The sequence below is a fragment of the Penicillium verrucosum genome (assembly GCF_028828655.1).
Source record: "Penicillium verrucosum strain IBT 35672 chromosome Unknown utg000005l_segment0_segment0, whole genome shotgun sequence".
NCBI lineage: Eukaryota > Fungi > Ascomycota > Eurotiomycetes > Eurotiales > Aspergillaceae > Penicillium > Penicillium verrucosum.
This window is the reverse complement of record NW_026643214.1, coordinates 1,504,286-1,526,936: the sequence shown is the minus strand read 5'-3', so window position 1 is coordinate 1,526,936 and position 22,651 is coordinate 1,504,286. Positions and strand designations below refer to the sequence as shown.

The 22,651-nt window shown below is 47.8% G+C and overlaps 12 protein-coding genes across 12 annotated transcripts; 8 read left to right on the top strand and 4 right to left on the bottom strand.

The window, feature by feature from the left end:
• Window positions 1–551: 551 nt before the first annotated feature.
• Window positions 552–2,133, top strand: arp6 (actin family protein; the record flags this gene model as incomplete). Its single annotated transcript, XM_057224175.1, has 4 exons — window positions 552–1,056; window positions 1,116–1,821; window positions 1,879–1,941; window positions 1,995–2,133. The coding sequence occupies 4 exons, from the start codon at window positions 552–554 to the stop codon at window positions 2,131–2,133; spliced, it is 1,413 nt and encodes a 470-aa protein (XP_057069315.1).
• A 1,664-nt stretch (window positions 2,134–3,797) lies between these two features.
• Window positions 3,798–4,874, bottom strand: N7516_011456 (3-hydroxyacyl-CoA dehydrogenase family protein; the record flags this gene model as incomplete). The annotated part of the gene is made up of 3 exons (XM_057224174.1): window positions 3,798–4,528; window positions 4,596–4,695; window positions 4,746–4,874. The coding sequence occupies 3 exons, from the start codon at window positions 4,872–4,874 to the stop codon at window positions 3,798–3,800; spliced, it is 960 nt and encodes a 319-aa protein (XP_057069314.1).
• Window positions 4,875–5,711: 837 nt separating this feature from the next.
• Window positions 5,712–9,349, top strand: tof1 (putative DNA repair protein (Tof1); the record flags this gene model as incomplete). The annotated part of the gene is made up of 3 exons (XM_057224173.1): window positions 5,712–5,798; window positions 5,868–8,241; window positions 8,292–9,349. The coding sequence occupies 3 exons, from the start codon at window positions 5,712–5,714 to the stop codon at window positions 9,347–9,349; spliced, it is 3,519 nt and encodes a 1,172-aa protein (XP_057069313.1).
• Window positions 9,350–9,710: 361 nt separating this feature from the next.
• On the top strand, window positions 9,711–10,600 carry N7516_011454 (uncharacterized protein; the record flags this gene model as incomplete). Its single annotated transcript, XM_057224172.1, has 2 exons — window positions 9,711–10,322; window positions 10,589–10,600. 2 exons carry the CDS (start codon window positions 9,711–9,713, stop codon window positions 10,598–10,600), a joined length of 624 nt encoding a protein of 207 aa, XP_057069312.1.
• Window positions 10,601–10,838: 238 nt separating this feature from the next.
• N7516_011453 (PhzF family phenazine biosynthesis protein) lies at window positions 10,839–11,786 on the top strand (the record flags this gene model as incomplete). Its single annotated transcript, XM_057224171.1, has 1 exon — window positions 10,839–11,786. One exon carries the CDS (start codon window positions 10,839–10,841, stop codon window positions 11,784–11,786), a length of 948 nt encoding a protein of 315 aa, XP_057069311.1.
• A 603-nt stretch (window positions 11,787–12,389) lies between these two features.
• On the top strand, window positions 12,390–13,301 carry N7516_011452 (uncharacterized protein; the record flags this gene model as incomplete). The annotated part of the gene is made up of 1 exon (XM_057224170.1): window positions 12,390–13,301. One exon carries the CDS (start codon window positions 12,390–12,392, stop codon window positions 13,299–13,301), a length of 912 nt encoding a protein of 303 aa, XP_057069310.1.
• A 107-nt stretch (window positions 13,302–13,408) lies between these two features.
• N7516_011451 (SRPBCC family protein) lies at window positions 13,409–13,828 on the bottom strand (the record flags this gene model as incomplete). Its single annotated transcript, XM_057224169.1, has 1 exon — window positions 13,409–13,828. One exon carries the CDS (start codon window positions 13,826–13,828, stop codon window positions 13,409–13,411), a length of 420 nt encoding a protein of 139 aa, XP_057069309.1.
• A 1,199-nt stretch (window positions 13,829–15,027) lies between these two features.
• On the bottom strand, window positions 15,028–15,915 carry N7516_011450 (uncharacterized protein; the record flags this gene model as incomplete). The annotated part of the gene is made up of 3 exons (XM_057224168.1): window positions 15,028–15,539; window positions 15,591–15,839; window positions 15,888–15,915. The coding sequence occupies 3 exons, from the start codon at window positions 15,913–15,915 to the stop codon at window positions 15,028–15,030; spliced, it is 789 nt and encodes a 262-aa protein (XP_057069308.1).
• A 698-nt stretch (window positions 15,916–16,613) lies between these two features.
• Window positions 16,614–18,451, top strand: N7516_011449 (uncharacterized protein; the record flags this gene model as incomplete). Its single annotated transcript, XM_057224167.1, has 3 exons — window positions 16,614–17,445; window positions 17,497–17,975; window positions 18,035–18,451. 3 exons carry the CDS (start codon window positions 16,614–16,616, stop codon window positions 18,449–18,451), a joined length of 1,728 nt encoding a protein of 575 aa, XP_057069307.1.
• A 739-nt stretch (window positions 18,452–19,190) lies between these two features.
• Window positions 19,191–20,107, bottom strand: N7516_011448 (sucrase/ferredoxin-like domain-containing protein; the record flags this gene model as incomplete). The annotated part of the gene is made up of 2 exons (XM_057224166.1): window positions 19,191–19,757; window positions 19,820–20,107. The coding sequence occupies 2 exons, from the start codon at window positions 20,105–20,107 to the stop codon at window positions 19,191–19,193; spliced, it is 855 nt and encodes a 284-aa protein (XP_057069306.1).
• A 568-nt stretch (window positions 20,108–20,675) lies between these two features.
• Window positions 20,676–21,168, top strand: N7516_011447 (uncharacterized protein; the record flags this gene model as incomplete). Its single annotated transcript, XM_057224165.1, has 2 exons — window positions 20,676–20,770; window positions 20,850–21,168. The coding sequence occupies 2 exons, from the start codon at window positions 20,676–20,678 to the stop codon at window positions 21,166–21,168; spliced, it is 414 nt and encodes a 137-aa protein (XP_057069305.1).
• An 878-nt stretch (window positions 21,169–22,046) lies between these two features.
• Window positions 22,047–22,580, top strand: N7516_011446 (uncharacterized protein; the record flags this gene model as incomplete). Its single annotated transcript, XM_057224164.1, has 1 exon — window positions 22,047–22,580. One exon carries the CDS (start codon window positions 22,047–22,049, stop codon window positions 22,578–22,580), a length of 534 nt encoding a protein of 177 aa, XP_057069304.1.
• Window positions 22,581–22,651: the final 71 nt, after the last annotated feature.

Genomic DNA, 22,651 nt, shown 5'->3' with positions numbered 1-22,651 from the left:
GACCCTGTGGAGTCACTTCGACAGACCAGTTTGTCGGGATTTGGTTCACTTCTGCACAAATTAACAGCTCCAAGGCCCGGTTGTATATTATATTCTCCGTAATAAACCTTCGAACCTACCGGGTGGTGGGGCCGGACACTTTATGAGATATTACTTATACACCCGGTGCTAATATTGCCACATTTACTGTTTCAACATACAACAGCTGTACAAGTGGTGCAGCACTTCGGAAATATGTTTGGCTGAACCAAGTTGATAAGTCTATAGATAGATCTCACCTCCTAGCTTCGAGACCCGCGTACCTATATAATATATATAGATAGGAAGTTTATCTAATAGAGACCCGCTTAACCTCCCTTACTTGCCGAGGATGGACAATCGTCAAAATGTTTTCTTACTCTGTTGTAGACCTTGGCCGAGTTGTAACGTGACTTAGCCCGAACAACGATATTACATAAGCGGGAATTTTCAATATCAAACAAGACAAACACCTTCATCATCGCATCCCAGCTTGACAAGCTTAAAGCTTTTGTTCATCATTACCAGCCATAATGGGAACAGCAAAGGCTCGTGCTCCTCCAAGGACACCCGCAACACCCACACAGCCTGTGGAGACGTCGCGATATCTTCCCGACAAGACTTTTATTATCGACAATGGCGCGTACATGATCAAAGCCGGCTACGCTTCTGATGCCCCGGCCGCCGACGAAAGCGTTTCCGCCTGCTCATCGATACCCAATGCTCTCGTTAAAACCCGCGATAATAAGATCGTTATCGGCGCACAGCTAGCGACGGTCAACGACTGGAATGAGGCTATGTTCCGGCGCCCAGTGGAGAAGGGATATGTTGTGAACTGGGAAGCCGAGAGAGAGATCTGGGACCAGTCTTTCTTTGATGGGAAGCCGATGGCTCGCAATCGGAATCATCACATCGCGGACCCGGAAGACACTACCCTTATACTTACTGAGGCGCCGAATGCCTTGCCCATTTTACAACGCCACGCTGATGAGATGGTTATGGAGGAATGGGGATTTGGGGGATATGCGAGATGTTTGGGTATGGTAGTCCGGTTATTTGGCGCCGCATATGATCCTTTACTGACCAGAAGTCTATAGGTCCAGCCCTCAACGCATGGAACGAAATCCATTCTCTCTTCGGCGATCCTCTCTCCAATACATCTGAAACAGCTATCTTGCCGGCAGATTGCTTACTGGTCGTCGATTCTGGCTATTCGCACACCACGGTGACTCCGGTTTACAAAGGCCATGCTCTTCAACGGGGAATCCGAAGACTCGATCTTGGAGGCAAACACCTGACAAACTACCTGAAGGAGATTGTGTCAATGAGACAATACAACATGGTGGATGAATCATATATTATGAACGAAGTAAAAGAGGCGGTCTGCTATGTGAGCAATGACTTTGCTGGTGATTTGGAACAAGCATGGAAAAGTGGCCGAAAGCGCCAGAGTGGCCCTGAGGAGGGAATCGTGTTGGACTATGTGCTTCCAGACCCGAACGCAAACAAGAAGGGCTTCATTCGACCGCATGATCCTCTTCTTCACGCTAAAAAGAAGAAAGGAGCGGTCTCCGGGCTCAGCGCAGAGGTGTTATCGGAGGATGTACTAGTGCTGGGTAATGAGCGCTTTGCTGTCCCCGAGCTTCTATTCACCCCCGGAGATATTGGTATGAAGTCAGCCGGCATACCCGATATGATTCTTCAAAGTTTGTCGGTTCTGCCTACTGGCCTACACTCTGCCTTTTTGGCGAATGTTCTCGTTGTCGGAGGAAATGCCTTGATTCCTGGATTCATGGAAAGATTGTGGGTACTCGAAAGTCAATTGGTTGAAGTTTCTACTAACAAACTATCTTTTTACAGAGAAACCGAATTGCGACAGATTGCCTCTGCTGAATGTGTCGTGAGAGTGCGCCGGGCTAAGGAGTGAGTACTCATCCATCTACTTATTCTGATTCTGAAAGTACTGACATTAATAGCCCTGTTCACTCAACATGGCTAGGAGGTACTCGCCTTGCTGCAAACCGAGAGGAACTCAGTAAGGTATCCATCACTCGCCAAGAATATCAAGAATACGGGTCAGGATGGGCTGTTCGACGATTTGCCGGCCTTGTATGAGTTCCAAGTGGCTTGAACAGACTTTGTGGGATTAGGTACGGGAGTTTTTAGTGATGGCCGAAATCGACAGCATTTATAGCATTTAGTGATACCCTAGTTTTTAGTGTCAATGGTCAATGTACAACACTTTTGGAAGGAATATATAAATTTAGTACAAGGCTAGAACACCGTGGTCCACGCATTACGATGTGATTATTCGCTCTAATGTTGGAATAAGCTGCGTTTTTACCTGTTCGGGAAATCCGCAATTCCATGGATCCATCTCTGTTCCCTGTTGACCTCTATGTTAGGGCTCTTAGTTTGAGCACTCTGAAGACATCTTCATGATTACTTTGCTAGTCAACAGAATAAAGCAGACCCCAAGAAGAGTTGATTTTGAGGAAGCCCACTTGATACACTGACTACAAGACAACAACCCCTAGAATATAGCCGTCATCCTATAGTTAACCACGGGCTGTTCAGGAACAAGAAAGAGAATAGTGTTTTCTCTTCCATGGGTAAAGTGCCCTATCCTATAGGCCCGAAAGATGAGGCGCATCCTGAACTTCTACATAAGAGGACGTCTCCCAGGCTCGGACTCTTACAACTGGCTATGCACCCTTGTCCCTCATTGAAGGGCCCAGTAACAACCCCAAAAGTTGTTACTCAAGCCACGGAAAAATGACTAAGAGCCGCTCGTCCATCCGACAACTCCTAGACTACTTGGAGCGAGTATTCGTATCCAAGAAAGTGACCGAGGAAGTGGGCCAGTCAGTAAAGCACAAAATCAATCGAACTCTAATTGAAAGCAATACGTTAACCCCTTCACAGATGCACAGGGTGCTTCCAAAAGGTCCCAACGGGCAAGTTATTAACTGCTCCCTGTGGACACCACTACTGCCCTTCATGCCTCCGACGCATGTCCTCAACAGCCTTGAACAGCCCGGAGATGTTCCCTGCGAAATGTTGTTTCCAAGAAATCCCCGCAAAAGCACTCATGGGGGTGATGAGCCCTCGAAACAAAAAGCGCTATATCATTCGGTGGGAGGAGAATAATATCCCTCCTCTAGAGCGCTTGTATTGTCCTCGGGCGAGGTGTGGCCAATGGATCCCCCAAAGAGTTCGGAGGCACGGCTAGGATATTGTGTTTGTCCTCATTGTCGGGCAAAGGTTTGCTCCAAGTGTGGTGACCTTTTCCATCTCGCCTGGTCGTGTAGCCATGACCCTGAGACGAAGGCTACGTTGGAACTGGCAAAGGAGAATAATTGGCAGAGATGCTCCAATTGCCTGTATTTGGTGGAGAAGGTCGATGGATGTAACCAGATCATTTGTAGGTGTGGACATCGATTTTGGTATGTTCATGCGTGCAGCTCCTAGGCAAAACGTTAATGCTAACCGGAAAATAAGTTACCTGTGTGGTCAACGCGACCGATGCGAATGTCCCCCACGTGGTCTCGAAGATGAAGACCTGGATACGGATGGGGACTTTGATGTTAATACAGTGGTCGCTGCAATGGAGCAAACAGAATCGGGTGAACCTTGTTGGGAGGAGGGTCAGGCTTAGAGAATGGATGAGGGCGGATAATCAATTGTTATTTCCAGCAAATTGCGATCTAGATTAATATAATGCAGGCAGGGTATCTTGATCGAAATGCTTTTTCTCCATCCCGGACAACCCACAGCACCTAATAGTCGTAGAAACCCTTGCCGCTCTTCTTGCCAAGCCAACCAGCATCCACCATACGACGCAGGAGACCAGCAGGTCTGTACTTGCTGTCACCAGTCTCCTGGTGAAGAACGTTCATGATTGCAAGGCATGTGTCGAGACCAATGAAATCAGCCAAAACGAGGGGGCCCATGGGCACGTTGGTGCCAGTCTTCATAATGTTGTCAATATCCTCACGGCCACCAACGCCAGTCTCCAGACAAATCACGGCCTCGTTGATGTAAGGCATCAAGATACGGTTGGCAAGGAAGCCAGGCGTATCAGCCGACACAGAGGCCACCTTACCCATTCGCTGGACAAAGGCAATGGCAGTATCCATGGTCTCCTGGGATGTTTGGAGTCCCCGGATAATCTCTACACCCTTCTGGATGGGAACCGGGTTCATGAAGTGCGTTGAGATGACCCGGGACGAAGCCTGAAGGTCGGTAGGATCCGCGCTGGTGGCAGCGGCGATCTTGGTGATAGAGATGGAGGAGGTGTTTGTTGCGAGAATGGCATGTTTCGGGGCGATCTGGGCTAAGCTGGCAAATATCTTTGTCTTCAGATCAGGGATCTCAGGTACAGCTTCAATTACGAAGTCGACTGCGGAGAGACCCTCCAGCGTCAAGCTTGTGGAAATAAGCCCACGAGCTTCATCAGCTGCCTCTCGAGTAAGGCGCTGCTTTGCTACATCCTTTTCGAGAAGTTTATCTATTATCCAATGCCATGTCAGATAATCCTAGGCGATTGCAGTAAACCAAACTGGAGCTCAGCGTACCGGCAAACTTGAGGCCCTTATCCAGAGAGGCCTGTGAGGTATCGACGAGAGTTACCGGGACCTTTGCCTTCTGTGCGGCGACGAGGGCAATTCCTAAGCCCTGGAAATTTGTTAGACCTGCATCGTGGTCCTATATTTCGTGTTACACACCATTTGGCCCGCACCGACAACGCCTAGTGACTTGACCTCGGCTGCGCGAACTGCAGAGGTTGAGCAGAAGTTTCGGGCCACCGTAGGGCCTCTGCGAAGGGAAACAAAGCGCATAGTAGAGATAAGCATGTCTGCAGCGGTTTCTCGAGCTATGGGGAAAATTAACAAAAGGAGTGAAGGAGGTAAGTGAGAGGAAGCAAATCAGTATACTGCTATGACTTCACGTGCTTCCGGACGTCATTGTATGGTACTTGATAATGGCCATTGAAGCATATATCTCACCGCCTTGTACTTCTCCATCGAAAATACTTTGCTCAGGCGTAATATTATAGACAGACGACTATAAGGCAGAGCCGAGGACGGTGAGTCTTGAGTAGAAGTAATGGGACATTATGCTATCCATACGATTCAGAATATGGGTCGAAAGATGCATATTAAAGCCGTGGCTTAAGTACCCTAGAAAGTCAATAATCTTGAAAGTGTTTATGAGAAAGCCCAAATAGAACCCATGGTTCTTAAAACAGCTAGTTAGGCTATAGTTATTCTTTAGAATAACACATGTGAAGTCATATGCGTTGAAATTCAGCTTAAAGAAAGTTCCAGGTGGTATGTTGAAAATGACCATGATTGCTTGTCGGTCAAGTAATAGAGCACTTGGCCAAATCACCGGAATATTATACATTATTCCTAGGGCTGACTTGGAACAATGAACATATGTTAAGGAGCAGGTTCGAAAGGGTTATCTAACTACATAGGTACCACCTCTACTCAGATAGATCTATAGATCTGAGTATTTTGCCAGACATTGTGATTGTGGCCGTTGATTTCCGGCGTAAGAACATCGGTTATCTTCGGCACTTTGGCGGCATCCAGTTTCTCCGAACCGCCGAAGCCGAACACGCGTCGACGCGTTCCCATTCAACTCGATTCGGGAAGCAAATTAATGGGCTATCAAACTAGCCCACCATGGATGAAGAGGTTGTTCCTCTAGGACACGACGTGCAAGTCGTGGACCCAGACGTGCGCAACTATGTTTACGGCCTGGTTACTGCTGTGAGTTCAGTTTCCACTTTCTCCTTTGCCCGACTCTGGGTCAATTCACTGATACGCTTGGTTACCTAGCTCGGAGGATTCAATGGCGAAAATGCCGACCAATACGTGCTCGGAGATGATGCTCTGGCATGCCTACGCGACATTAAACGCTGGTTGAAATTGTACGATGAAAAGAATAACCGGATGGACGTTGCGCGGTGCCTTGGAGAGGCCAACCTGATCAATGGTGATCTGCTTCCGATCCTCTCGCTCTGGTGGGCTACTGGACAAAATAGCAAGCATATGACCAGAATTTCACTGGCGTGCTTGGAACTTCTTGTTCCCTTAACATGGCCTGTGGAGTTTCATAGCCAGATGACAGTCAACCACCACCGTCATACCCCCTACATCCAACAGACACAGGTGCAATACAAGCGAGGTATCCTCAGATCCGGCGGATTGAATCTCCTTCGCGCAGTCATTCGAATCTCTCTTCCAAGCATGGCGACCCCTCGATCCGAACGTTCAACCCGAGACGAAGGAATCCTCAAGCTCATGTTGTACTTACTGCGAAACATTGCGATCATATCCCCCAATACCCGACTTGCGGCAGAAGGTGACGAGGAGGAGACATCCAGATCGGCAACAATCAACGCCTTCCATGAGCAAGATGCATTCGCACTTCTCCTGACCATGTGCTCTAATGTCGGCGAAGACTTCAACCTTCAAGACATTCCTCTGATGGAGACGCTTTTCCATGTTGTCAAGGGTGTCAACGTTGAGAAGTTGTTCATGGATGATGAGCAGAGAACGGCCAAGCGAACTGACGAACTCGGCGATCTACTGAAAAAGGAATCATTGGTACGGAGGGAATACGCAAAGAATGCGCCTACACGCCATGGAAGATTCGGTACAATGATCTGGGTCAAGCGAGACGATGCGAAGGTGTCTACTGTCTCTGGACAAGGTGTCTTGCGCGACGACCAGACCACACTACAAAAGATGGATGAGAGCAAAAAGTGGAATAAGCCTCGGCCTCGTCGCAAACAAGACGATGTGGTCCAGAACAACAACTTCAACATGCCAGCTCACCTTAATTCCGAGGCAACTAAGAACCTGCGGACTTTCGTGGAGGAGTTCCTGGATTCCGGGTTCAACCCTCTATTCACCCATGTGCGGAAAGCAATTGAGCGTGAAGCCGAGCGTGTAGTACCACTCAATCATCGCCAATTCTTTTATACAGTTGGTTGGTTCCTAGAAGCAGAGCGCGTACGACGGGCTCGACAGCTTCGCCATCGCACGGCTCAGAATGGAGGAAGAACCAAAGATATTGAACCCGATAGCTATGGGCTGGTCGCTGGCGTCCTGAACCAAGAGACGTTCATTTCTTTGAACCGGGCTATGCAGAGTAGCCTGGACAACAAGGAATGGGAAGACCTCAATGCTCAGATGCGCTGCTTCACCCAGATTCTGTTGACTGTCCAGGAAATGGCAGTGTCGCCGCTCGAAGAAGATCAGGAAATCGCGGAGAATATCCAAAACCGAATTTTCTATGAAGAAACAACCCATGACCGGATTCTTGCTATTGTGCGCGGGTACAAAGACCAAGGCTTTGGCTATTTAGATGCCTGCACGGAGTTGGCACATGTGTTCCTGCGAATGCTGGAACGATATTCCAAAGACAATGCCGACATGCAAATCCGCTCGCGGCGAAAGGCCAAGAAAAGGCAAAAGAAGGCTGCTCAAGTCGCCGAGCGAGAGGGAGAAGATGACGACGAGGAGCGTGACTCTGAAGATGAAGACATGGAGGAAGCCGCCCAGGCCATCAAGGAACGTAGCTTTGACTTTAAGCGATTCTCAGCCAAATTCTGCAACCAAAATTGCGTGGATACCTTTATTGCGTTCACAGGATTCTACCGAGAGCTTAACTCTGAGCAGCTCAAACGCGCCCACCGCTATTTCTACCGAATTGCATTCAAACAGGAGATGACCGTCTTGCTGTTTCGAGTGGATATTATCAGCCTTTTCTATCGAATGATCAAAGGCCCAGGCTCCATGGACTCGAGCAAGTCTGTATTTAAGGAATGGGAGGAATTGGTCCGGCAAATAATTCGACGACTGGTCAAGAAGATTGATCAGCGGCCCGCCTTGATCACTGAACTGCTATTCAGCAAGATCAACTCAACTGTCTACTACCTTGAATATGGACACGAGAAGCAGACGATGTCCACCTATAAGCGTCCCCCGCCGGATCTTTTGATTACATCGCCGGAGGCAACGACGAAGGAAGCGAAACTACACCTCGTGGTTGGAGCTCTTGTTCTCGATGGTAGGGCAGATCTGGTAACATGGATCAAGGATGTATTGAGCTCCGCAGCCTCCGAAAGAGAGGACTGGGAAACCCAAGAAGAAGCCCGTCGCGCTGATAACCCCGAGACCATTAGCGTTCCCAATCCGATGATTAGTATGTTCCCCCAATATCCTGTTTCTCGGTCGACACTAACAAAGAAACAGCCGTCAAGGGCAAAAACGAGTTTGTTCAGAATTCCATGTTCTCGAACGCAAAGCTACGTCTGCTCATGACTGTCGTCGGATTCGAGCGACTTGGCGTTGAAGATGTGCATGGTGCCTCTTGGGTCGTTCCGGCCTCCCTCAAGTCCGATGACTTGCGTGAAATGATTTCTGAAATCTTGAAATCCCTTCAAAATCCATTCTCCGGAGATCCAAATGATGATCCTCGCAAGCACATCCAACCGAAGAACAGAGGAAATGGTCGTGGGAACATGACCCAAGGCACACTTGATGTCAACTTTGGATCCGAGTCCGAAGGTGAGGACATTCCCGATGGTCCTTTATTCCCGGCGAATCCGCGGTCAAAGTCCAGTGCGCTGGATGACCTTAAGAAGAAGCGTAAGAAGAAGCAGAAGGCCACAACTGAAAGGGAGCCACTGGACGATGACACCCTAGAAGCGCGGCGTGATGCGCGTCTATCAAACGCACTTTCTCGCCAAGCGAAGATCAAGAGTGATCTGTTCATCCATGCCAGCGACGAGGAAAGCGACGAAGAAGCCGACAAAGAGTTCTTCCGGCTTGAAGAAGAGCGGCGAGTCAGACAGGCAAAAGAAATCAAGAAGGCCTTGCTTACTGGCACCGTCGAACCCTCAAGCAAGGGCAAAGGGAAGAAGTCTGCCGCCCGCAAGCGAACTAGCGATACCGGCACATCCGCAGCCGCAAAATCGAAGCGACAACGTCGTGATTCTGGTTCTGCTGCTAGCGGTGCTGAGAGTGATGCTGACGGCGATATTCTCATGGCGGAGCTTGACGCCCAGTCGTCTCACTCCCAGCAGGAGATCTCTACTAGCCACGGCGCTAGAGAGGACAAAGACACTCCTCTCACATCAGATGAGGATGATCTTGCTTTTGATGATGATTTCGCCTTTACTCGTGATGCCCCGAGCAAGCCCCAGGCTACGGAGTCCGAGGCTGTAGACGATGACGAAGAAGATGCACCTGTGGCTCCAGCCCGGAGACGTATGCGCGGTGGATTTGTGATTGAGAGTGACTCTGAATAGTGGGTTCACATCAATATTGGTGATATGTTTCGATTATGATGACCTGATGAGGCGTTTGGCATTGAGATGGAAACGGAATTGTAAAGCATCGGATACCTAAACTCAATGAGAACAATTTTACGACCTAATATTTCCCATCAGCCCAGTCACCAAGACAGCCAAGGTCCAAGGTCCGTGCTTGATGAAGCATACAAATTACGAGCTTCCCCACACTTGACCTCTGCTCAGTCGCAGAGAACCCATCTTTTCCCACCGACTTCCAAGATGGCTGATAGCAAGACTCTCACAGCAGCGTGCCACTGCCAAAGCATCCATTTCTCCATAACAATTCCTGCAGTCGCCTTCCCCCTCAAAGTCACATATGCCATTGCAGCGTCTGTCGCTACACCCATGGCCATGTATTTTCCACGCCCCGCTACCAGCAGGCGTAGTACCGCAGTTCATCGTTCCTTCCAGCATAGACAAACTAACACCCTACAACCACTCCGAGTCCCAGGGAACGCGCTATTTCTGTAGTACCTGCGGCTGCCACATCGGGGATAAGTCACACGATGACGGGGGCTGGGTGATATCTACGGCTATCTTCTCCGAGCCAAACCAGGGTATATGGGAGATGCCTCACATGCTTTTACCAAACTCCTCGCCTGATGGAGGGCTTTCGGCAATGTTCTCGCATATTGGTGATCGCGAACTTGATGTTATTAACCCCGAGACGTCACTGGATGATAGCAAGTCACAAGACAGCATCCGAACAGGCGCAGTCGAAAACGAGGGTGAAGAATTGCGCGCTGGATGTCACTTCGGTGGCGTTTCGTTCTCTATCGCCCGTCCTAGAAAGGAATTCCTCGCTAGTCCTGCAAGCGAGGGATGGGTTTTGTCAAGAGCCACGACCAAGTGGCTTGCGCTTCTTGATCTCTGTGATGACTGTCGTCTGGTCGATAGCTCGAATGTTATAGCTTGGATGTTCGTTCCGGTTGATCATATATCTCCTTCTCCACTGGGGGATTTGATTATCGGGTCGTCGAAAAGTTATAAATCTAGTGAAGAGGTACTACGGACATTCTGTGGGACGTGTGGTGCGACGGTGTTTTATAGCTGTACCGACCGGCCGGGGATAGTTGATGTGGCGATTGGCATTTTACGTCCACCGGAGGGGGTGATGGTTGAGAATTGGGCATTGTGGAGGAGGAGGATTAGTTCTAGGGATGATGGATTGAAGTATGATCCTGACTTTAGTAGAGCGTTGATTGAGGGGCTGAAGGTATGGGGGAATAGGAGGGGTAGAAGGATTTTGTTCTCCCACGAGTGTAGAGGTTGTATGTCCACTCTATATTCAGTCGTTTTAAATAATCCAATTGTTCTGGAGACAGACTGAAGTTCGATGAGTCAAACCGAAAAGTGGGGGGCAGCTTACCAGGTTGCAACTATAAAACCCATCCGACTTCCCCGTTGATAACCGCGACATATCCCAATATCCCAATACTCCAACATGACTCACCTCAAATTCGTCACTCTCGATGTCTTCACATCAACACCCTATTCCGGCAACCCGCTAGCAGTAGTCTTTCTCCCAGAAGACGACTCAATCGCTCTAACGCAGAGCCAGAAGCAAACCCTCGCACGGGAATTCAATCTATCGGAGAGTATCTTCGTCCACCCAGTACGCGAGAAAAACAAGCGCACCATCGACATCTTTACCACAGACTGCGAACTCCCCTTCGCAGGCCATCCCACCATTGGCGCAGCCTCCTGGTTCCTAAGCCATTCAGCCGACCCCGCGGATGGCGATGGCGTCACCACACTCACAACGAAGTCCGGCGACATCCCCATCTCCGTCCAGAATCGGGAGACCAAATACGTCGCTGCGCAGATTGCGCACAATACGCGCATCCACGCTGGGCGGTTTACCTTGAAGGAGTTGGTTAGGCTGCACCCGACGCTGGCGCCGTTCTTTACGCGGCCGGATGTTACTTTCCCGCTCTTTTCCATTGTCAATGGGATGAGTCAGTTGTTTATTGAGCTTCCTTCGCTTGAGGCGCTGGCTGCTGTGACGCCTGCGACCGGTGGTGAGCTGGTTTCTGCTGAGCCTCTTGATGAGGGGTGGAGGACTGGGTTGGTCTGTGTTTACTTCATTGTTCGGGATGTTGAGGATAGTGTCTCGAAGAAGAAGGTCATTCGATCCAGGATGATGCTGGGAACTTTGGAAGATTCGGCTACTGGCAGTGCGGCTAGTGGGTTGGCAGCGTACTTGGCGCTTACAGAGGGTAAGGCTGGTCAGAATTATCAGTACCATGTTGTGCAGGGTGTTGAGATGGGACGCCGGAGTGATATTGGTGTTGGGGTTACGCTGGATAGCGACAAGAAGATTGAACAAGTTGTGCTGACGGGCACTGCTGCTAGCGTGTCTGAGGGCAAGGTGCTGATTCCTAATATCTGAATGAATAACCACATTTAGGTAAATCTTTTACTGAGTCAGAATGCAATATATTCTCCTTTTGTCTCACCAGTATATTGTAGGTGGGTAACTATATAGTGTGCTGCGCCACAGTCTCTGTGTTATCATTTCCTCTTTGAGTCCCCGTGAAGGCTGAAACCTGACTATCACGTGGCAGGTGTCTTACATTTAACCGAATTTATAATTCTACATGGATAGACATGTCTGAGTAATTTAGTTATCTGGATTATATTCTATTATATTCTGAAATTTACAAGTAAATGGCGAAATCATCTTCAGAACCTGACTTGGAACCCAAATTCCATCGGTATATGCGACGCCGAGAATTACATCCCACACCGAAAAGGGTCCAACGAGCAAGATCAAAGGCAAATCATGTACAGGAGACACATCTTATAGATCCCCAAGAACATGAAGAGTCTCCTCTTTTCAAGAGGTATGAACTCTTACTTCCTATTATAACTTCTACTCCTAACATTGGAATTTAGATTCTTCTCCCTTCCACAAGAGATAAGAAATAACATTTACGGCCAACTTCTCGTCCAGCCATGCAAATTTGATCTATATCACTCAGACCCATGCAAAATGCGTATACTCCGTACAAGACCAGGCCCAGACACAGAAGCCTGGCGAGAAGACCCAGATCTAGATCCCTGGAACAGAAAAGGTCCTCAATGTGCAAACTGCCATAACCACGTCTGGAAGCAGCCGCAAGTCCCGGTATTCGAGTCCCCGGCACGGAGCCAATGGACACAACCGCATAAAAATACCTATCTCTGCGACAATTGCTACTGGGACCTGAACGGAAACGTGGAGGGGATCCCGTGCATGAGGTTTCTACCATGTCTATGTGGAAGACGTGACAATCTAGCCATTCTGCTCGCCAGCAAAAGGTTCTGGAACGACGCTGCACCGGTCTTCTGGTCGGAAAACTGGTTTGCCTTTGAGGACCCCTCTCTCCTAACGGGATTCTTGACTGCTATTCGTCCGCAAGTGAGATCGTGGCTGAGGCGGATATCGTTTATGCCTATTCATGCTTACAACAACAATGAACACCCTAGTACATTTCCGCAGTGTCGGGATCCAATTTGGAATGGATGGGATGATATGAAGAGCTGCTGGAATTTACTGAGACTGTGTGAGGGACTGATAGAGCTGGAGCTTGATGTTCTGTCTTTGACGCGCAAGGAATGGGCTCAGGCCATTCGATTAATCCATGTTAAGAGACGAGTTGTCTTTTTCTGTCATTTGGACCTAGATGACATTGAATCTCTGTCTGGAGATCCGAGGTACTTTGTATGGGAGTCGCATGCTCGGAGGAAACGATTCGATTCGCCCACGACTGCTTTGCTTGCTTCTAGCATGACTGGCGAAAGGGCTATCAGAAGGAAAGCTTTGATAACTCATTACGCCGAGAATACGCTATATCAAAGATGTGGTGATTATGGGGTGAAGTTTACTGAGAAGATGATCGAGGGCCGAATGTGGAATTCATGATATCGTGGGTGAAGTACGGTGTTTTCCCGCCACTTATCAACTTCAAAGTTTCTTCTCCTCAACCAATTGCCTCAACACCTTGATTGTTCCCTCAACCGCCATCTGGCTCATCTTTTCTCCTTCTCGAGCAGCGCCGCCAACTCCACCTCCGAAACGCCGGGGTGTCTCCACTCGAAGATATACGTCATGTATAGCTCTCCACCGGCTCCTTGACTGATCACATTACTGATTTTGCTTCCACCCGGCTGCTCAAAGTCTACGCGGGTAGGCTTGAAAGTTGTGACGGTCTCTTGAACTATTTTCTGGGTTTCACGGAAGAGGACTTCGCGAACGGTGACGGGGTTTCCGGTTGATGGGTCGACGGAGTCACTGATGACCTTGGTGGATTGGATCGCCCCTGGAACAAATGTCTCTGCGGAGCGGATCTTGAGGAGGAGGCCGTTCCATATTTGTTCGGGAGTTACAACGGGTATTGTGCCTGGTGGATTGATTGGAGCGGTGAATGCGACGTTGTTGGTTGAGGACATCTTGAGAGGATGTGAAAGGAACTCAATGACTTAGATTAATGCTATGAGAGAATTTGGCTAGATCAATCTCGTTTGGGCTTGAGGCTCTTTTATATGACCTGCTGTGGAAAGCAATGATATATTCGACATGCTACGTAGTAAGGTTAATTGTAACCTCGGTGTTACCAGGGGCCGATGAGCCGCCGGATTTATAATATCGCTGCCTTAGATTCAAGGCTCCGATTTGACGGATCGGGACAAGGGGGGCTTTTGTAGACCAGGAATGATAAAGCAATGGTTTTTCTTTTTTTGGATATCAATAGAAGGAACGAGAATTGAGAATCGCAGTCATGACGAATATAGAAGCTAGAGAAGCAATTTTGGCTAGGGAATGTTTTCTGACTTTCTTTTACAACATAGGTGAGTGGCTAGGTATTGGGATATTATTACACCTAGAATTAGTCATTCTGTTGGGTACTGAGAGATGAAGTATGAATTATCGGACAAACCACTCGCTGATAATTCCGAAGTTGCTTTTGAGCAAGATGACTTGATGATATACGGACCCATAGATAGATAGTACCTAGGTATTTTGGGAAATGGAGGCTGAGAGATAAGGTTGTTTTAGTGTGGAGCATCCCGTCCTATATTTAGTTCACCCATCATCAGCCCTGAATTGATGATATAATAGTACATTACAGTACTAATATAACATTAGTATTCCCCGATTCTGGACTTGATAAACGATGTACTCAGCAGAGTCACGCACATCGGACGCCTAGGAGCTCCGGAAACCACTATGTTCAGGGTCGATCCAGCCGACCCAAGTGATAACAAGCTTGTTTGCACTTGTCTAGAAGATCGAGGTCTCCGACGAGAGATAGAATTTCCATGATTGACATTATTGAATGGTAAAAGCTATCTCATGGCAACGAGAGGAAACCCGGCGTTGTAGTTGTTGAATTTCCAGCGTGATTACGACATTAGATATCTATAGACCTACAAGTTCCTATGAACTGCTAACTAGATGATAATAGTCTACAACCACATTAGACGTAACAAATCCAGGACCTCCAGAACTGCGTGGGAAATGAGCATTATAGTACCAACCTTTTGCATTTTGAGCCTTGAAAGAGACGAAATTCGCTTTGCCATATTAAACTGCTCGTCAACCATACACTATGATCACGATATCAGTCACCACTATTTGTACCGAGGAATTACCAAGGCTGAATCGGCGACGAGTACTCGCGCACTACTTTCCCGGTATCTCCATCCCGCTTGCCTTCCACAACTCCGCGAATAACTTCACCTCCAACTTTAGGGTCTTGCGCTCCTAGCCTTTTCAACAGCTCTGTATCTCCCCCTAAGGAGGTTGCCAACAATCCCGGAGCAATTGCCCAAACCTTCACACCATCGTTCCTCAACATATTATACCATTGCACCATCAACATGTTGAGGCCGGCTTTTGCTGATCGATATCCAACAAATGGTAGGGCCTTGGGTAGCCCGGCTGGTGCAGAGGTATTTCTAGGATCCTCAGGATCAGAAGCACCCTGCAGGGAGGAGAGGCCACTGGTGATAAACAACAACCTGGGGTCTTGAGACTTGAGTAGCAGCGGAAGGAATTTGGTTGTCATGATATGTGCGCCCGTAACATTCACATCCCAGGACATGTTCCACGCCTGCCGGGCTGTCATGCCTTGGTCAATGTAGGGATCAAAGGAAGCGCCTGAGGTTAGTTAGTCGGATTGTGCCTTCTAGGAAATATTGTGGGACAAACCAGCATTGTTGATCAGGCAATCAACTCGGTCGTACTTGGCCGCAATTTGACTAAAGGCCGCTTCGATCGATTCGTCGCTCTCGACATCAACTAAGAATGGCTCTATAGTGTTCTGTACCGCTTCGGTTATAACATTCTGGCATGCTAGCTGAGCCTTTTCGAAGTTGCGGCCACCGAGTAGGATATGATAATTCTGATTAGAGTGGTAGAGTGCCTTGACGGTCTCCAGTCCGATCCCTGTGTTTCCACCTGAACGGAAATTAGCAAAGATAATGACATTGGGCAAGTTCTAATTACCTGTAATAACGATGATCTTGGAAATCATTGTGGCTATTCTTTGACCGGTGAGTGTGGAAGGAAAAATGGTACTAGAGAAACTTATATGATTGCTGATTCTCGGGGTTAATGTTAACCCCCAAAAGTATCTCCGAGTGAGATGACGATGGTTAACCTGATCGGAGGCTGGTCTACTTAAGTCCGATTTACCATTTAATATTCAATTTGCCGATCTCAGAGACAGAAATTATCAGGCTAATTCAGAAGCGGATTGGAAAGAGTACGTATGAAATTGAAGACATCTAGTTTTGAAACGTGCAAATAACAACAACTCTACTCCTATCAATATTGCCTATTGCCTGCTTCAACAGTCCTTGGATCATAACTTGAGGTTTTCCCCCCTCGTTATGATCTGGTTGCGCCGCAGCCTATTAAGACCGGAGCTCAAACTCTGATTTATCTTTTGTTACCTGACTTTTCTCTCATTTCCTAGGAACTCTTACTTCTCTCTAGAATCATTCTCACTTCTTTCTCACTTCTCTCTGGAATCACTTTATCTCATCACATCGCCTTATATTTATATCATTGACCACGATGTCTTCCGCATTCACATCTTCTACCCTTTCGAAGGCTAGTTGTCACGCACTGAGCTTTTGCTCAGCTTCATCATCCTTCTCTCCATTCGGCGGCTCAGTATATGTGGACAGTCATGGATTCTTGAAATCTTCCCACCGTGTTGGAGGCCCGATGCTATGCTCCCTTCCAACAACAACAAAGACAAATGTCCCTTCTACAGATCCTACACTGTCCCTTAGAATTCAAGATCTTACAGCCACCATCCTAGGGGAATATGGGCTTGAATTTATCTATGCGAGGCTTGTCGGGCGTATCTCAAAGGTTGACCCAGAACCTGAACCTATCCTCACTATGCTTATTGTGATGCCGAATCAGCCAAATCCGGATATATGGTACCGTGCTTTATGTCATATTCAGCCAGAGCTAGCCAAGGAAATTCCAGGGATCTGTGTTGAGCTGATCGAAGAGAAGCTAAATCAGGGGATCTACTGCTCCCCTGTGAATAAGGGACACCCCATCGTTCGCAAGTGGCCCTCGATTGTATACTTTATTCTGTCACATACTGATTTCCACGAGTGGACTGCTTTGGAATGTTGGAGATACGGAACAGATATAGTGAGAGAATTAAACCCTGTCACTGTGATTGTCCAAGTCCGCAAAACTAGCACGACCGCATTTATCGCAGCGGCACGGCATCTACATGGGATCCTCGCAGACTTTGATTTGGCTGATGTGGACGTCTTATTTCAGAGAGACAGCAATGTGCCACTTATACAGAATCCTACTCTATATAGAGATGTTTGTGCGGGAGCGATTCACCCCGGTGTTAGCCTCGGAATCCATCAATGTTCCGCAAGAACTTCCACCCTTGGTGGTCTTGTGCAACTCCAGTTTTCCGGTAGAGCTGAATGGCATACCTACGGCCTGACATGCTTCCATGCTGTTTGGCCACCGACGAACCACCGCAACCCTGAGTGGTCCAACATCCACGATGCTTCTCAAGGTAGGCTAATATCTTCAGTACCATACATTCAAGCTAATACAGTGAATCTAGCCATCGAAACCTGGGAGTTCTCTCCACTTGATCCTCGAATGCCCGAATCATTCCCTGATGTTGCTCAACAGCTTCTATGGGTTGATCATCCTTCACTACGAGATTTGGACAACACCATCAAGGCAATGAATGATAGCATTGCAAAAATTAGGACACCACAGTTTCTGGAGTATGAGAAAGAGATAAATAAGGGTGACGATGGATGGCTCCCAGAACCAGCCCATGCCAACTACCGTGCAATGGTCAGACACATCCAGGACGTCGAGGAGTTCCGCAACCCCTTTATTGCAATGCGTAATAGTGGCAGTTACCTTCTAGGCCATGTTTACGCTGGAAGTGGTCTCAACAGAACCCGGGAGTTGAAAAGCACAGATACAAACCAAGAACCTCGTCTGATCTCGACTGACTGGGCTCTAATTAAAATCAAGCCCGAGCGGTTACAACCACAGCAACACGGAGACAGAATTTCTGCCAACCAGGTAAGTTATCATGTCCATTTTCACGCTTTGCTTTGTAGCTAATGTGTCACTGGCTTTAGCCTTTCCACTATGGGTCTCCAGTGCCACTTCCACGGCAGTTTATATATGATCCAAGCTTTGGACCCTTCGGCGGCTTGGAACTTCAGAAATGTGGACGCTCTACCGGGATCACAACAGGAACATACAGCTTGCTAGATTGCGTCCGCTTCACTGAAGCTTTAGACGAGTACGGCATTTCTCAAGTTATTCCAACATGGGAACATAAGATTGCTAGCGGTCTAGATGGCCCCTTTTCCGAGAAGGGTGACTCCGGATCGTGGATATATACCAAAGGTGGTGTGCTTGTTGGGATGCTAACATCTGGCGACGAAAGAAAAGACACTGGGACAATGACCTTGATGTCTGACATTTTCGATGATATCAAGAGTATCACCGGCGCCACCAATGTGCGAATAGCTCCTGCGCCGGACTACTGATGGCCTTCTGCCAATGGACCCCATTTAGCATATAATCATTGCGCTCGCCTCCACTGAGGATCACAGTCGGGTATCCACATTTGCCCTCCCAGTGGATGGTTTCATTTGCAATTTGCCTTTATTGGGTTTCTCCAAGGAGTCGAGATGTCCCTTTCCCTGGTATCCACATGTATCTATATCGCTAGATCTTGGGACGAGCTCCTCGCCTGAGCGGGTGAAGAAAAGGGTGGGGGGAAGATTGTCTTTATTTTATTTCTACTTCGTTTTTTGAGTCCATTCTATCGAAGAAATGGGGGTTGGGTTGGGGTTACCGCCCTCAACGGGCATCCCATAGCTTAGAAGATCATCCATTCCCTCCAGGGCTGTGAATTTTATCTATCCTATCGAATCAATTCCCTTTTGTCTAGGCTTATGAAGGACAAGCATCCGCCTATAGCACTCGACGTCCCCAGGCGAGTCGGCCTCAGAAGTTCTGGTGAAGATATTGGGGACCAGAGAGAGAGAGAGAGAAGAAATGTTAATTCCTACAAACGTGCATAGCCCAACAAACAAGGTATCCATTTCAACAAGTTCTGTAGGAGGAATTCTGTCCCAGGGGTGCTAGACTTCGGTCTGTCAGCGGGCAGTTCGTAGGTGGAGGTAAGGTATGGATGAAAAGTTCTGGTCATATTGCTTCTACTGGAAGGAAACTTCAATCAATGAAGACTAGACCCCAGCACTTGGTTTAGACACTACCAGCTTACCAGCCCCTTAGCTCTGTCGAATCCCCCCTAAGCTGCGAATCTGGATGAACAACCTTCCCTTGCAGGATTGTGTACTTCACGATCCCCTCACAATGGTCTGGTTTGACCCTAGCCAACCAAATCATCTGCTGTTCTTTTTTCCGGTAAATCAACACATTTGCAGAGAACTTATGTCCTCCAACGTGGGAGACGAAATAAATCCCCACACCACCAGGGCGCTCATCAGCCATATCTCGGTAAAGACCATTTCCACGAAGATGTCGCTCCATCTCCTTTTTGATCAATGGTGCTGTAATTCCACAGCGCGCATCACGCCGCTTATGTGAGCACAGCAGGACTACGTAGTCATGTGGACATGGTCGGGAATTCAATCGTGGACTGCTGATGGGCTGGATTGGGGTACCCGCTGACACGTCAATGAACGTCTGGACCACGTGCTGGGCATCTGAGTAAGAGACATCATCCACAAAGGTAAACGATGGTAGTAGGAGGACTGTTGTCTTAGAGGTATTAGGCACCTCTCCACCCGGCGGAGTAAGGTTCGACGCGGAGATCATGAGGCGCTTTTTTTTCGCACGCAGTTAGCATATTTCCCAGGCTTTGCTACCAGATAAAATAAACAAACCCCGTGCTTGGACTTTGCGTCGGATTTGAACGCCTCCATTAAACTCCCATTCTCTTGTTCGACTTTCCGAATCCAATCTGTTTGGCCTGTGGCGACGAGTATGTGCGCGTGGAACTCTTTGATGAATCCGTACATCGGAAGAGTGGTGTCAATCTTGACGTTTTGTGGACATTTTACGGTGCAGTCGTTGCAGTCGGTGCGACAGTCGTCTCCATCGACTTTCGGATCGACTTCGGGAAAGATGTATTTCGGGCCCCTACCAGCCATTGCTAGTAGTGATCGAAACATGGTGGGTGCACTCAAGCCTTTATTGATGAGTAGGGTGTAAGTTGAGAATTATGAGAAGGTGTCTGTGTTGTAACAAAATAGTCGTTATGGTGAAGATGTGGCAGAGTTTGCAAAGAAATAGAGCCGCATTCCTATGAAAAGAGGGAGAGGGAGGAAATGAAATAGGATAAAGAGGAGCCCAACTATCTACAGTAAGCCTCCTTTCTCACCTCAAGGCATCATCAATTGATGGTCCAACGTTTATTTTGAGACATCCCAATCAGGCAGTGACAGGGACGGGACTCGGATTTAAGATCTACTTCGGATTTAAAATCCCCATTGGGTAAATATACCGAAATATCCCCGAGCCTGATCAGACAATTTGCTCGGCCGAGCCACCAAATCTGCTAATCCTCGGATATATCGGACTTTCCCGTTTTGGTAATCTCATAGTACAATACAACAGAGTATAGATATAAATATCACTCTGCTAGGATATTGAGAGCCAACAAAACTAGAAGCCTTTTCTTCAGAAATTACTATTCACCAACGCTATATATAACCCTTATTCCCTTTACAAACGAACAACATGACCGACTTCAAGACCGAGGACTCCAAGGCCCCGTCCTACATCTCTGTCGACCATGTCGAGTTACACAATACCGAGAAACAACAGCAAAAACTGTAAGTCTCTAGAAAACCCACACCCCCACAACTTTATTTCTTGTTAGAACGCGGCAGCTGCTAACCAAAATCCAATTAGTACGAGCCCTAAGCCAGATTGCTTAACCCACGGGCCCAGCCAAGTCCCACTTCTCGATCACGAATTGCAGAAGCCGCAGGCAAAAGATATCATACAAACATTGGCAACTGCATTGAATGATATTGCCGATGAGAAGAAGTGCACTAAGTGCACGGTGGAGAACATTTCGACTCTACTTACAGGTCACGTCCGGGATCTCAGAGCCGCCAAGCGGAGTGGAGTGTGGTCTAAAGAAGACAAGAAGGCTCTCAAGGCGGAGATCAAAGGCCTTCTGAAGCCAGTCAAGAAGGATGTAAAGAACCTATGGAAGGCGAATTAATGGCTGTGTTCTTTGCTTTCGGATCAAGGTGGTATCTGCGCAGGTGTACACTAAACGGTGCTTTATAATGTAATCTCATTTTTGGTGTTTTTATTTACAATGATTATGAGATAGAGAGGGGGAGACAATCGAATTTTTATACCTAAGAATAACCTTGGAATTGTTCTACTCAATGCTATTGTGATAACATATAATTCGGTTATAGTAGTCCTCTAAGCTAGTGTGTATTTAGCATCAGGTTCGGATTGGCCATACCATGGACATATACCGTTGGGATGCAAATTCGAGACTCAGTCGTGGTCATGACAATTTCCTGGCCCGTAGTACCCTGCGCCGCGTCGATGAAACTCGCAGGCATATGCAACTACGGCATCGCAGCGGGCCCCGTCCCGCTAGCAGAATAGCAAACCGGTAAACAGGTTCCGTCTATTGCTAACTAGTTCAAATTGTCAGCACAAGCTATTAGGCAACAAAACATGTGGATTTTCCAAGGCAACCCTTAAAACTGGAGGCAATATGACCATATTAGGCAGCTAATATACGAGAAAGGAACGCCAAGTCGTAGGCTTAAACATTTCTGACAGACAAAAATATAGATTTGATTGGACGCTCGGAGTACCCTTTTGATCGACGTTAGGGCTGAAGTGATAACTCCGAGATACGACTGAATGGGGGTAGTCCCCGGGATTTTCCCAATGGAGTTAACATCTCGGGAGGCTCAATGATGAAGTGACAACATCCGAGAGACGACCGAATAGAGAAATAACCCGATATATGAAGCTATGTATAAAAAGAGGAGTTAAGACGAGCTAATAGGAGTTCAAGATGAAGTCAAGCTTTTCACCTGTCTCTGATCAATTTCACCGTGAAAGATCGACATGGGCGACAAGGCAGAGAAGTTTGCTCTTTCTCCAGAATCCATTCCTCAAGAGAAGCCTGTGGGGCCATCCTCACCTCCAAACGGTGGTACACTAGCATGGCTCAACGTACTCGGCAGCTTTATGCTGTACTTCAACACATGGGGCATCATGAACACCTTTGGCGCCTACCAAACCTACTATGAGTCCGGTGCTCTCTTCCACTCCAGCTCGTCCGACATATCGTGGGTGAGCTCAATTGCCGCATTCATGCTGCTGTTTGTCGGACTGTTTGTCGGTCCCATCTACGACCGCGGCTACCTCCGAACGCTCCTCATTGTGGGCTCTCTCATGGTTGCTTTCGGGCACATGATGTTGAGTCTGTGTTCCGAATTCTGGCAGGTTGTACAGTACGTCTCGAAACTGGTGTCACCACCTATACTCTTCGGTTTTAATTCGAACCCTAATGCCAAGATATACTATACTATATTAGGCATAGACCCGGAATATCAATATTCCCGTAATATTACTTATACAGTACCTTACGTTTGGTGATACACTATGTAGGTATTGGGTAATGTGGGTATTGTCAAAGCCTATACGCGGATGACTAAGGTAGCCATTAG